Source organism: Protopterus annectens, chromosome 4.part0 (genome assembly GCF_019279795.1).
Source record: "Protopterus annectens isolate FY-2018-M chromosome 4.part0, PAN1.0, whole genome shotgun sequence".
Classification (NCBI taxonomy): domain Eukaryota; kingdom Metazoa; phylum Chordata; order Ceratodontiformes; family Protopteridae; genus Protopterus; species Protopterus annectens.
The window spans coordinates 1704203697-1704219038 of record NC_056733.1 but is presented as its reverse complement, the minus strand read 5'-3'; the positions used below and the strand labels follow the sequence as shown (position 1 = coordinate 1704219038).

The 15342-nt window shown below is 37.6% G+C and overlaps 1 protein-coding gene across 1 annotated transcript in view; it reads right to left on the bottom strand.

Moving 5' to 3' along the window:
* Positions 1–13615, bottom strand: part of LMAN2 (lectin, mannose binding 2) — a 586231-nt gene extending 572616 nt beyond the window's left edge. Inside the window, exons 1-2 of the mRNA XM_044069435.1 lie at positions 13408–13615; positions 12325–12443 (exon numbers count right to left, since the gene is read on the bottom strand). Of these exons, the coding sequence (XP_043925370.1) occupies positions 12325–12443; positions 13408–13570 (282 nt within the window). The 5' untranslated portion in view covers positions 13571–13615. The remainder of the gene's footprint in view (positions 1–12324; positions 12444–13407) is intronic.
* Positions 13616–15342: the final 1727 nt, after the last annotated feature.

Here is a 15342-nt window from a genome sequence, read left to right as displayed (position 1 = left end):
ACAGCTTCCAACAAAGGATACATTCCTACTAGACATATTATCATCCACTACTATATCACAAACAGTCTCTGAAGCTGGAATAAAAGAAAGTCCTCTTTGTAACACAGACAACTGTACATCATTCAGTTCAAAATTTGAAATGTTGCATGTTAAGAAGGCGCCACTACACTCCACATTTTCTTTATTCACTGCATTGCTATCGGACTCTCTGCAGATCTTTTTCTCCTCTTCTTTCCTCTGCTGTTCGATCTCGGGTCTCTTGATTGATCTCTTATGGATAATGGCAATGCTGGAAAAACCTGTGCACCTCCAGGTACTGACAACTTTCCGGTTTTCCTTCTAACATCCTGGTTAGCAGACAATGTTGGATTCAACAAAGTAATCGACTGGAATTCATTTTCTGTGTTATTAGCTGATGATAATTATGTTGAATATCATCTGACCTGGCCCCCAAATGTTCTTGTGGCCATGAAAAAACTTGTCCTTTGTTAAAATCTAAATTGTCTCTCTCCAGCTTTTTCTGTTTTTGCTGTTGGAGCTTATAGTCGAACACCGAAATTTAATAGAAAGTTCAGCAAGTACTTTGGTACAAACATCCCAAGGGAGTTGGTCTTGCAGTGATAGCCATCTGGAGAATATCAGTACCAGTCCTATGGCAGCAGCCACTTCATTAGCATCACATAACTGTACAACATCTAGAAATTGTGTACCATGCGCCATTATTACTTGTAATGCAGTCATCACTTTGCTAGAAATGGCCCTACAAAGTACATGGCAATTGAATTTAAAATGGTACTTGTACAAGAGACACTGGTGGTGCTGTGGTAGCGTTGTCGCCTCACAGTTAGATGTTGCCCATTCGATTCTCAATTACAGCGTCTTCTGTGTGGCGACATGCGTGAATGGGCATTCCTTCATTGAAGGTTGTGCGTTAGGCCTGGCAAGCCAGCACATGAAACTCTACTGCCAATCATTAGCGGACCGGAGTTCTGCTGTGGTGACCCCTAACCGGGAAAAGCCGAAAGACACAAACAAACTTGTACAAGAGACACTGTAATTGACTGACTTCTAAATACAGAAAGGGATAAAGTTTTGGGACACCCTACATAAGAGTAAAATGAAACAAAGAAATTTTCTAGATCTTTCATTACATCTGGCTAATAAAACTTACTTGTGTCTATTCCCAGGTAGCCCCCTAACATGCAACTATGGGCCAAAGTCAATACTAACATCCTATAAAGATCTAGCAATAACTGACACAGAATTTCCTCCCTATCATTGTTTACTCTATACAAGTGGTTGTCCTTCAACTCAAACAAGGATAAGAAATAACACTGAGTTCACTATCTTCCCCTATATATTTACAGCTTTTTTTTTAAAGTTTATGTGGCTCACCTGTATGCTCAATAGCTCAGGATTACCTTATTCATCAGCTGAAGGTGGAAGATGCAACTCCCACTCTCCAAAACACTGGCACTTCAGCTTCTTCAACATCTTCACTAAAATGGGTAGCTCTGGACTAATTTCTCCTTATGATTTAAGTTTTTCACTGTCTTAAGAACTCTATTGAAAATTCCACTTTTTTTAGCTTTCAATTAATTTTCGACAGTAGTGGATTAAAATTCTGCATTTTCTTACTCTCTCACTTCTTTATTTAAGTGTCCTTGTTTGTTTGTACTAACATTCTTATAACTCTGTTCAAACATCTGTTTTATACTGAATTTTACTTTCCATCACTTCATCTCCAGGTCCTACACTGAAACATATTACAGCATCTCACATCACAGCTTTATAACATGTTTTAAATCATGCTCCTATGGGTTTTGTAAGCCTTAAAACTACAGTAGTGAAATTTTACTACTTGTACTTCAGACATTAGAGCAGCCACAGCAAACGGCTCCTTTCCAAATTTCTAAAAGTGAATGTAAGCAGACCCCTCCACAACAAAGCAGGATTTTACTGCTTTCGCTGTCATCAGGAAAGAAAAGGATTTTGGCCATTTCCAATTTATCCCAGTTATCAAGTGGCATATAATTTAAAAGCCAGCAACTAGGACTCTGTATTATACTATGCACTTAACTTTTTAACGGCAGATAACATTCTGGAGATAGTAATTACTTTGGGCATGCTGTTGCAACTGCAAATGTTTTTGGCTTCAAATTTAGATTCCATTAAGGCTTTTAGCAAGTCCTCCACAACTATGGGAAAAAATGTGTAAGCCTTATAGAATCACTGCAGGCCAAAATGTGCATGTATGTGTGTGCAAGTGTGGGTGTGTATGTGTGTACATGTACAAACAGGCACACACACACACACACACACACACAGATTTATAGAACAAAATGAAAAGCTAGCCCGCCTGGCTGTCTACAATAATCCTTCACAGAATACATACAGCTTTTCCAGTACCTCAAACCAGGTTCAAGGTTTTCAAAGTTCCCCCTACCACACAGGTTAGGTCTCATCCAGCAACAGGCTGCAAATTCAGAGTCACTGTTGCAGGCTTGTCAGGCCTTCACTTCAGCACCATCAAATAAAAGTTTTCAGCAGAACATGCATCAGGTTAAATCCACTATAAACCCCAAATGGGCATTTGAACCTCAGGTATCCTGGATTTTCAAGTAAAGATCCCCATTTTACCTCATGATGAACATTTAACATGTGGACCAACTTCCTGGAATGATTTTGTCAGTCACTCCCCTTTCATACAAAAATAACTTGATAATTAAACTTTACCAACAGAATCAACTTCCTGGCTAAAGTGGCAACAGCATTTTACAAACACAAGTCACATGACATCTCTAATATCAAGAGTTTCAGGTGAAAATGGCAATTAAAAGAAACACACACACAAGCAAAATTTTGAAAGAGCATGAATAAACTGTTCAGAAAATTGGGAATATTAAGGATGCTCAAACTGGATGAAATTTGTCTCAAGATGCTACTAACAAACAATTAGTTCACATTACACCCACACTAACAACAGACAGTCTTCAGCTCAGTACTTTGCCTACCTCAGCAAGTGATTTTGGAATTATATGCAAAACATAATGGCTTTTTTTTAAACAAAGAGACTCTTCCCTCTTTCAAAAAGAAAATGGCACCCGTTCTAACCAAGCTGGTGACAGTGACTAAATTAATTAACATAAGCTTACAAAAAGGCTATGTAGAAGACATTTACAATTGCCTTGGCTTATCTGTGTAACCCATTTGTTAAACTATCATTCAAGACACAATCAAATATTAATATAAAAGAAAATAGACCATAACATGATCCCAGTTACAAGCATTAAACATCACATGTATTACTCTACATAATTATCAATCCAAAATTACATAAAAATGCTCAATTCCTTTTTTCCCTTAAAACTCACTCCTCCAAAACATTATTCTGCATGTATTTTCCCCACAATTTCCATGTTTTTCTATGTAATTTGCCCTACCCTTTGCTAAAGATCCTACTCCCCCCCCCCCACATTACAGTATTCAGTACTTCAAATATGGTCCATTTAGATCTTGAACACCATTTTCCAGTAATTACTTCTTTTGGCAGCCACTAAAATTAAACTAAGGCCTTACTGTGTCTATGCAATTTGGTTCCTGTATCCCAGCTCAAAATTTTTTTTTACAGTTTCACCCATCTGCTCATCCAATATTTGTGACGGAATACTTATAAGTAAGTAATTTTTTAAGTCTGACTTCTCACTACACTCCAAAACATACGTTCCTAGTTACCTCTTTCTTCCCCATCATAACTCCAACATTTGGCATGTACCCTTCGAAAAATTCTTTGGAGTCTGCTTGAGGTACACAAATAAATAAGCAAACAGCCTTGGAGTTGCTGCATATCCGTAAGTCAAACTCCAGTCGCACAACCCACATGCAAGGCCTCAACCTGGTCTATGACATTAATAGAACTTGTCGACGGGATAGATTTCTGTCCCAAAGACTCCCCCATCTATGGAACACACTCCTCCTCTATGTCAAGCATAGCACCTCTCTAGCCCTCTTTAAGATGAACCTGAAAGAGACTGGATGGGAAACAGAAAATGCACCCCTGGGAACCCACCGGTGTCCCTGCTGGACATAAGAAACAGATGCTGACTTTGTGGGAACATGGGCAAAATTCTTGGCTAGGCTTATAAGGGCCTCCGGGCCAATAGCCTACAATCATCCTATGAACACTTCCGATCAAAAATCCTAAATCTTCCAGACTTTGTTGCACACTTGGGAGTCACGCATATGCCCTCCCTATTGTTTCATTGTGAACTGCTTATCCAATCTTTCTTCCCAAACTTTTCTAACCTCCTCTGATTGAATTGTATACTAAAAGTGCAATATTTTATGCACCCCACTAACATTAGCTTCTGTTCTACATTCAACTAAGATCTTTACCAGAGCAAGACTTTGACTTATTCCTTTCTCTTTGTGTATACTCATATTAATCTCTGATAGGGAAGATGGTGTCTAGCCTGCAGTCCAAATGTCTTTGTGGTCTCTTAGTTACTTGTTCCCAATACCTTGGTTGCTTTGACGTTTTTCTCCAGTTAATTCAGACCCCTCTTGCCTATTCTCTGTATCCCTAGTTGCAGTTATCCCTATCAGCAAACGCTCCCTTCTCCATTCTCATGTAGGTACAATTTTTAATACTTTCTGCTACTTTGTGAATATGGTATTCTGTATGGCTGTTCTTCTTCTTTAGGATCTACATCCAAAATCTCGCTCTCTCTTTATTTTTTGAATTTCCCCATCATCCCTTTCTACTTGGAATGAAACATTATGTATATAAGCCTTAACTGTGTATCTTTAAAATATCCATTCAAATCATGTAATCTAAACCTCCTTTGTTCTCTGGAAGGATCAACTTATCCCCCTTGACCCTTGCCCTCTTCTCCTGCAGGAAAAATTCCTTCAACTCTATATGAAATTACTGTCAACAACTTCTATGCTTAATAAAAACATGCATCACCTGTATATAAAACTAAAAGAAATAAAAACATATTCACTGCTCGTCTCTTGCTATCCATATACTAACTTCCAGTTTCACTACTGTATTATGTTTTACTCTCTTTTCACATATCCTTAGCTACCATAACAGAATCCTTGTTAATCTACACTCCTAAACACTTCATGTAAATTATTCCATTGCCATTCAAAAATCAGTTTACTCTGTCAAATGCTTTCTATGCATCAAGACTCAACAATAACAGCAGCAGTACTTTCTTATATTCTGCTCCCTTTGTATCATCATTGCTTTATTAAAGCTGTCAAATGTTTGCCTCACCTCCACAAAACCACACTGACCTACATCTATCGAGTCTGGCAACAACACCTTTGCCAGACTTTAAGCTTTTACAAATATAAACACTTATTAATCATGGTTTATAACTGAAATGGGACAATATGAACCTGGGTCGGATGGGTCTTTGCCATATTTAGATATTACAGTCACCATAGCTTTCTTCCAGGATGTTGATGCCACCCTCCTTTTTAAAATGCTGTTAAACAAAACCTTCCAGAACTTTATCACTTCCTTCCCCCCTAGATTCTGAACTTCCACAGGAATTCCATCTACTCCTGGAAACCACAATGCATACATTAAATGTCACCATTTTCATCTCATCTCACCCTATCTTAACTGTTAATATTTGAGCTCAACTACCTCTAGCCTTGGTATACTTAAATCTTACATAAATATTTCCTTTTGTGGTCTTTCTCGACTTCCACATCACTGCCTTATAAACATTTTCATACAATTTCTGAAATATCTGATACCCTGACAAGATCTGTAGTTATTCTTCTTGCCAAACTTAGACAGTCTATAACAACCACCCTTTCTACTTTCTATTGCCCAAGTCATTATAATAAAAGTTTTTGTGCTCTGGAGCCATCAAAAAAACAGCTGCTTAACAGCAATCTTTCTAATCTTGTGCACATTATTCAGATATTCCCTCTTCTCTTTAGCACTCAGCAGTTGTCTCTCTTCTTGTCCTGTGATATTTCCCTTATTCTGCAACTTTAACCTGTCAGCCCATCTGAATAATCTATATTACTTAACTATATCGTTTTTTCTTTTATTTCTATCATTTTTTTAAACTCCAGTACTATTTTATCCACTCACTAGCTATAACTCTGAAGAAATGTATATCTTCCCTAGTAACCCTTAAATAATTTCCACTACCCATTCCTTAAATTCCACTCTTTTTCATAAGAAGATGGGGAAGTGCCAGTGTTTCATTTTACTTCTTTAGCCCGCATTTTTATCTTAGCTGCTATTGATGTGTTATCTGAAATAGTTACTGGATGTGTGTCGAAGCTATCAATTAAAAACATGCTCCTGTGAAATGTAATCTTGTCCGTCTAGCCCAGCTATTGTATCTTGCAGAATAATGCTCAAATCCTCCCAAGACTTCCTACTACTGGATTAAAGTCTTTTATACCAAATATTTTCATGTATTTCTTCAGAAATCTACCCTTGTTCATTATATTTTCCATTCTAGGTTCCCCTGCTACATCTTCACTCTTGCAAATCAACTTCCAGTCCCAACCTACAAATAATATTCCCTGCTGAAAGCTAATTATTTCTCCCAAAATTTTCTTAAGCTCCATAATGGCAGTTTTAGGTGGAATATAAATATACGCCAGTGTAATCCTCCTCACTTGCCTGCAGCCCCAACACAAATCTACCATTATATTTTTTTCTTTCTTCTATCACTATTAGAGATCCTCTAGGAATTAGTATGAATACGGATCCTTTGTCCCGGATATTCTGATATCCGTCCTGAATATCCTCCCTTTATCAAATCCACATGCTCACTTACTCGCACGTGTCTCCTATAGCATTGCTATTTGCAGTCTGCATTTCTTAATACAAGTCAATGCTCTTGCTCTTTTTATCTTTATCCATGAGGCTATTTGTGTTCCAAAATTATATGAATAGTGCAGCCATTCTAAGAATGTATTACTCCCACCTACTATATGACAACTTTTAAGCATGTATTTCCATATTTTGTGTTACATGCACTCACTAATGTTTGGCAGGTTGATCTTTTAGACACTCAATTCTCGTCATCTCCATTTGAATCTATGTCACATTTTCAAGACTTCTTGTTTTACTGAAAACCTGCAAAGAGAAAAAAAATACACAAAACTATATAAATCTTGAAATAATTAAGTTTAACCCCCTGATAGAAACAACTGTCCCAAATAAACAGCTGCACCTGCAAGCACTACCTAATCTAAAATTAAGGTTATCCATGCTAAGGCATATGTTACAGCCTGTGCCCCTACTTACACTAATTGATGTATGTTCTTGTCTTATCTTTATTCCCCTCCCAGATGTGAAAAACAACTTATATGCTTTCAGAAAACATTAACTTGATAAAGTGCACTAGCTATCTTAAAAAAAAAAACTAAACTATGTTCAAAACTCTCAAGAAGTACTGCCTGCATCTGCTGTCAGCTTATCTCTGTGGAAACATAACAGAACGCAAAGCTGTCCTCAGCTGCAGACCTCTCAACTCACATTGAACTTTTATTTCCTAAAAGAAATTTTCTCTTTACATCCACAGTGTTCTCTTACTTTGAAAGCCCTTACACTTACACACACACAAACTTGTTATTATATTAGGTTAAAGGCATTAATCTAGACACTCATCTATGCAAAAGAGCAGCCAACATCTCAGCTCTACATACATTATAAACAGTTCGGTTTTACTCCCCAACAGACCAAGATTATGGCATATTAACTCAACAAGCTTTTGTTCTTCACGTTTTACATTTTGAGTTTAGAAAATGTAGGCATTACAAAGAAAAAAAATCTTGTTTATTTCAGTATCTTATCATCTACAAGAATCATTGAAATTGCTGTACTATACAACAAGCAATTTATATCCAAAAATGTTTTACACAAATGCAGTTAAAAATAAAATTGTTTTACTTGGTTACTTGTTTCCCTTTTACTAAGCTTCCAAACATTAAATGACATGAACTGGAATATATGCCTTTCAGCCACCCACAATTTTAAGTCAGCAAAAGTCTAATCTTTCTCAGCCACTTTCTTGTAAAGCCATACTTCACAAATTAGATTGAGGCTTTATAATCTCACATTTATTAACTAATTTCAGTGTTGCTAGTCTTCTTCCTGTTCAAATCCACCTCCCATCCCCATACTCCAATTCAAGCCCAAGGTAGTCCCGATTCCTTTAGCCAACTCATGTGCTCTTTTTCAAACATTTTCCTCTGGAACAATTAAAAGGTTTCACTGGGAAAGTCATTATGAGCTTTATCATCAGAAGAATGAAAAGTAGAGTAGACTCCCATTTTGTTTGATGGCCACTTTTTGTTGGACAAACATTTGTAGTTCCTCCTTAGCCTGTTCTGCATCAAAAAAATACTTTGATCCTCCAGGAAAAATATTCTGAAGACAAATGGATACAAAGTAGCTTGAGTCTCACACCTGCATCTTGACACTCCCAAGATTGCTGGGATAAGTTTGCATATCTTCTATCTAGTGTACATTGAATAATTATTTTCCATAAACACTCTACTGTCTCTATTTTTTAATACTTTCCCTATTGCCAGTGTTTTGTCAGGGTCAACTCTTTCAGCTCGTACAATTGCATCTTTACTAATACATATCTCAGCGTCTTTCTCATGTTTAAGTTTGGTGCATACACACGGCACGCCCTTTCAATTAACAAATACTGCTATGGAATACCAGTCCAGTTACATATTTACAGTCTGTTCTTTCCAGTTTTTCTGGTAGACCACAAAATCTCAGGTTTTCTCGGCATGTTTTGTCCTACAACACTACTATATTTTTGAGATGGCTCTTTTTGTGCAGTCTCTTAGTCAGCTGGCTTTTTCTTAATTTCAACCTTGGATTTTTGCAGTTTTATCAGTTCCTCTGAATAGCCGTTCAAAGCTTCTTCCATTTTTCCAGCCTTTTGTTATTTGAGCTGATGTACTCCTTCAATATTTCATTTATTTTAATCAGCTATGTGCACATATGATTATTTTTTTACCTCTTAATTACTGGAAGCCACCTATGTCCAGAGCTTGAACTACTTTTTGCTAATCAGCTGCAGGATTCTTCCCAGTCAGTGTCTTCTCTTCACTTTTTCTAGTTGATTTTCTTTCAGTCTCTCTAAGTTTCTTCTTTGCTAGCATCCAGGCAGTGTACTTATAGCCAATAACCAAATTTTATTAAAATTGGAAAAATTATTAGCTCTTATCTCTCAAGTTTCTTTTTTCACACTGGGAGAGCCAAAGATAAGCTGTTGATCAGTGGGCGGCCATCATGAAGTCCCTTGCTCCAGCCTGTCTAAATACAGTGTGGACAATAATGAATATTTCACTACTTTTTTACGTCTGGTGGATTCATGTAACTTTCAGAACTTACCCTACTATACAACAATTTAAAAAATTCCCCACCACAAATGCATTGCAATGTTCCTAATGAACTGTACAAGAGTTACTCAAAATCCACAATTTCAGAAAATTACACCATATGTCATTCGTATAACAAACAGCATATGATAAAACTCATGTCAGCCACCTCACACTATCCCAGCATACATTTTTTCTAGCACTTAACATTCCATTTCTTATTTATTACATAGCAATCCATATGTAATTGTAGATGACGAGGGAAAAAAAGTTGTACTAACATCACTACCTTTGTCACTGTATTCTAATTAAAGTTGTTAAACAATACTTAATCAAAGCAAAACATGACATACCAAACAGAGAAATGAAGGTGCCTGTCTCACTATCCCAAAAATACAGCTGGTGATTATGTTCAAATTTATGTTACTACCTTAACAAGTTGTGACGCTACCAGCCCAGCTATCTGGAATTCTATAAATAATTCTATGTCATTTGGGTATATCACCATCCTCTCTGGGATGAGACATGCCCCCACAAATTATCACATTAATAACGATCTAAGCACGCAGTCCGTTGAGAGACATTTTGTCACCCAGATTGATAGCAGCCTGACTTTTGACCACCATGTTGCTTCCATTGTATGGAAAGCTTTCTACATGGTCCACCTCACAGGTAAGGTATCTCATCCAGGGACAAGGAGGTCACATCATCCCTGAATTCTTCCCTTATAAGGCCCATTACTGAGTACAATGCCCCATTTGGCATGTACCTCGCAAAGCACATGCAGCAGCTGGAGAGACCATAGAGGTTCTTCGCCAGTAGAATCCAGGGTCTCAAAAATCTACCATACACAGGTAGGCTAAAAGCCCTATGCCTCTACTCTGTTTCATACAGACTCCTCAGAGGTGACCTCTGTCTGGTATACAAGATGGTCTCGGGCCCCCTCCTTGACGGGACTGCTGCATATCCACAAGTCAAGCTCCACTCGAGTAACCCGCACACGCGGTCTCAACCTTGTCTGCGACATCAACAGGACTTGCTGCCAGGACAGATATGTGTCCCAGAGACTCCCCCATCTATGGAATAAACTCCCTCTCCATGTCAAGCAGAGTACCTCTTTACCCCTTTTTAAGCGCAATCAGGATAACTGGATGGGAAATAGTAAATACATCCCTGGGATTCCACCAGAGTCCCTGCTGGACAGGGGCATCGGGTGCTGATTTGTCTATGCATGGGTTAAACTCTTGGCTGGGTTTATAAGGGCCTCAGGGCCAATAGCCTAGTAACTTCCTATGATCCCATGATTTATACAGAACTGTATGCTATGTACTGAGCTTCAAGAATGTAACGACATCATACTCTGCTGGAACACAAAAGAATAAATTACAAAACTTCTTGAAAGTTAAGTTGCAATTAAGTGCTTTACGATGTGCTAAAAAAGTTAGCTTCAATGCAGCAAGAAGACAGGATGTCTACAGCTAGAAGTTTTTTCTATTGTCCTGGACAGAACTATTTACTAGGTTTAAAATGTGAAAGTGTTTTTTTTACGACTTCCAGTTCTGGAAAAACATCTGAGAGATACGACAGAGATATATTTTTAATACAGAGATGTTAGTTTGTTAGCCTGGGAACTGAAGGCAGGTAACAAAGAGTGATGTCATCCAGGCTGACCCAGCAGTAATATTTAATATTAATTTAAGAACTCTCTCAGAGAAAGACTATGCATTTTGTATCTTGTCTCGGACCTAGAAACATCCATTCAGCACTTCTGCCTGTGTGTTACTCTGCAAGTAAGTTATTTAGGGCATAGTATCTTTTAAATATAGAAATGAATATAGTAAAGATTAATTTAGATGTTTTCTGTATTTATTTGAGACTGTCCTGCAATATTGTTTTAAAATATATCCTGTAATTCTGAACTCTGTAGTTACTGTGCTGATCGAGTATTGTCTTGTTCTTTTATTATTAAATATACTTAAATCTATCTTTGTGGCTAATATTTGTGAGACATATTTAAGCTCTTAGTGTACTTGCATATGTATTTGGTGACACTGCACAGGCCACTCCTATATAGCCTTGCTCTTGATCATACTTACCATTTGGATAACAGTAACATTACACAGTAGGATTGGTCACCCTTTGTAAGGGCCTTAAGTAGCTGATAAAGAGGGTGTCTGGGCAGAAGGGGCATAGCTAGTAAACCTGTGCCAGCATTCCCCAGGTGTGTGGGTGTTTGATACAAATCAAATCTCAAAGTGCGTGTCAGCTACTTGGGCAGGGACATGAAGCACTGCCTGAACAGACAGGGTGCTGGAGATCTTAGCTTGACCCCTCAGCTGAGATCATAACCCTATAGCTGTGCCAGTGAGGAGTCTTATTGGGGATGGGGAGAAACCATCCCCAGACTGACTGTGATCTCTGTTTGCTCTTAAGGGAAACTGTATTTCAGTGTGTGTGTACCTGTCATCATTCCATTGTGTACTTCCCTCACTGTTGTCAGTGGTGAGGATTGAGGCCCCTTGATTACTGGGCCAGTGCAGAGGAGTCAAACAAGTGTCCTGTCACAGCTAAACACGTCTCCTAAACAAATAATCTGAATGACAAAATGCAATTATATTATGTTCATGATAAAATACAGTAGCTCAATATAGCTGAAATTATTTTCCATTTACTACAGTGCTGAAAACCTTGCTTAATTCAGACAGTAGAATACAAAATAATTGATTAACTTATAGTAACAATGGGTAACAAATCACCAAAGCAGCAAAATAAGGACAGGTCAATGGATATTAAAAACGCTTTGAAACAAGTAATAACAGCTATCCATCTCTACCACATATTACTAAAGCATTGTATTAAGGGTATTTAAACTTACCAATTAAACATTAAAAGGAACAAAAAGGAGACTGTTAAGTGGAACTACATTATACTCACCGCTCTATTCCAGATAGAGCCTTCCTTGCTACGCTCATCGGGAGTTAGTCTTATGTACTGACTTGTCAACATTGTGCTTCCTCCAAAATCCCATAATGGCATAGAGCTGGACCCCACCCCTGAAAGAAAACAAACATGTCAATGAATGGTGATCTAACATCATATACAAGTATCTGATAATTAGCAAAATCAGTCATGGTCTATCCCAGCTATTACCCAACAAATGAATAACACCTGCACAGCTGGCAGACATTTATATTTAGAAAATAAAATAAAGATAATAATAACCAAAAGCAAATACACAAAATCTGAAACCTCTTTTAAATCACTGACAGAACTAAATTAGAAATATGACACTGCAAGACGGACTATAATAACATTAAAGCCACGTGAACTTTTGTGTTACAAAATTCAGCTGAACAAAACATTACAACACCAGAGTCGGTGATGACTTAAATTATGTCACTCTGTCAAATCAATGGCAAATAAAACTTATTCACATCTATCCGTTCCTTATTTTTTTTATTAGTACCACCTCAAACAATCTTTCCAAACCAGCTGTCTGCACCATAAAACCAAAATTCCCAATAAGAACCACAAAATCGTTAATATGATAATACTACTGGGAGGAAACTATTTAAATCTCAAATATTAACATCAACCAGTTTGTCTGTACCAAACCTCCCCTAAATATTTCTCAATCTACAAGCAACCAGTGACCGATCAACACAATCTCCGAATGTAAGCTCCCACATTATAACTCTTAAAAGACTGATATAAACATGTCATGTATACCTTCACTAAACTAGATCAATTATCTCATTTCTGAAATAAGCAAAACCCAAACCTGATATGACTTGTGTGCCTGTATATTCACTTTGACTTCTAAACTATTCAATTAAAAACTTTCTTTCTGCATCCGTTAACAATACAGTAGTTCAACATTCCGCCAATACATTAATATACACACATGATTATTTGCACGTGATTAAAACTATTACAATCCACCTCCAAAGCAATGCCCGTGCCCCTTTCCCTGGTCCCGGATCCAACTTCTGATGCATCCGGGCCACACATACCCACCGTGATAGGGTTTGACCAGTGAATGTTCACGCTTGAGGTGTTCATTCTGACCATCTGTCAACTCCGCTACCACATTTCCACAAAACGCCGAGATGAAAACCAACAATAATTTAAGTAATGGGAACCACTTCCCCCATGCTACTGAAGCAAAAACGTCCACCATCTTTACTCGTAAATACGAAACAACTACACTTCCTGGATAGGCACCTCAAAGGCAAGCCGGAGGAGTAGCACAAGGTCGTGATTAAAGGTTCCGGAAGAAATTTTATGAAATAGTACTTAGACTAGTGAAAATGAAAAGCAGACAGAAGTGATGTATATTGTATACAAATTGAGTAATTCAAGTAATGTTTCTTTATCTGAATTTTATACTGAGCCATTTTTTTTATCTATACTTCGTCTTTTTTTTATTTTGGCTCAAATTGTAATGCTTCTTCCTAAAACTTATAATTGACAGAAAAGTTACGGTTAAAGCAATGAACCATGCCACAAGACACTACTAAAACTCATTTTCTGGAAAATGCATGCTGCCAATGCAACTCATTATTCTAGCTGAATAATACACACATTTTAAAGTATATTTGATCTGTGACTTTTGCTTTGTTCCTGATTTTTGAGATAATAGGCTGAAAGTTAGGTATACCTAACAACTATTACAGAATGACAGGGCAAACGGATGAGGCAGAATAGCATTTTACCTCGAAAGGAAAAAAATACACAACGGTACCTTATTACTACTATATAAAAGGTAATGTTTGATAACCTTCTATTAAGAATGCAGAACTAAACCAGTCTTAAATAAACAAGTGAATAGACTGGATATAGTTGGACCTTCTAGGAGTTGGGCAGATGCGTGCTGTGGCAAAACAGCATAACAAAAAGCGAACTCTTAATGTAACGGGAATGGGGCGTTGGTTGTGACAACCTCTCGATACATAATACAAACGCACACTTTCTCTCCATTTGTTTGTGTTGTATGCACACACAGGCCCACCAACTTAAAAAAGTAAAACATTTCCTGTAAACCACTTATTAACTCCCACCCTCATAGTCGCTTGACTGAACGTATGTCAGAAATTCGGCAACTCGGATCCGTGGGGATTTGTATTCTGCACTTTGGTTGGTTGGAAAGACTGAGCTGCTTATTAATCATTGGTCAACATATGTCCGTCAGCATTTAGTGTTCCCGGATAAATGCATATTTTTGTGAACGTGGGTTAAGTTACTGCATGGTGCTTTCATTGTTTTTGTGCTCGAACCGTTTAAGTACAAGCTTGACAAAGCTACTTATCTGTTAACTCATGACAAGGATTTGTACTTTCTGGAAGTGCAGCTGAAGCAAATGTACGGCATGTATTCCAACTCTTGTGAGAAACTAATTTTGAGCAGAATTATTGATACATTGTTTCCATAGTACTTTTGAGTTCATTTGCTGCTAGACAGCGCTAGCAGCTCTAGATTTTGGTGCGAACTAGAGTCAAGCACCGAAATCTAGAGCTGCTAGCGCTATGTCTAGCAGCAAATGAACTCAAAAGCACTATGGAAACAATTTATCAATAATTCTACTCATGTCACCCCCGTATTATCAACTAAATAGTCTGCATCATTTTTCGGCGATAGTGTAGTGTACTGGCTCAACTTCAGTTCTGCAGGAGTGGGCGCAGCTCTGGTGATTGGCGTGAAAAGTTGCAGATGAAATGAGGCATGATTGACATGCCATTCATATTAGGCAGTGACATCATGCATACGATTAACTTGTACACATACAAATAATTGTACTATAAAAATATCACGTGAATACATAACAAGTTTGGGTCCACATAAGCGGTGTAGCAGAGCGGGTCTTCTACATCTTTATGAAACATTTAAATATGCCATTAAAAAGTGTCTTGTGTATCTTTTGGGTCTAGTATTATTATGAGCTTTCGGTATGAC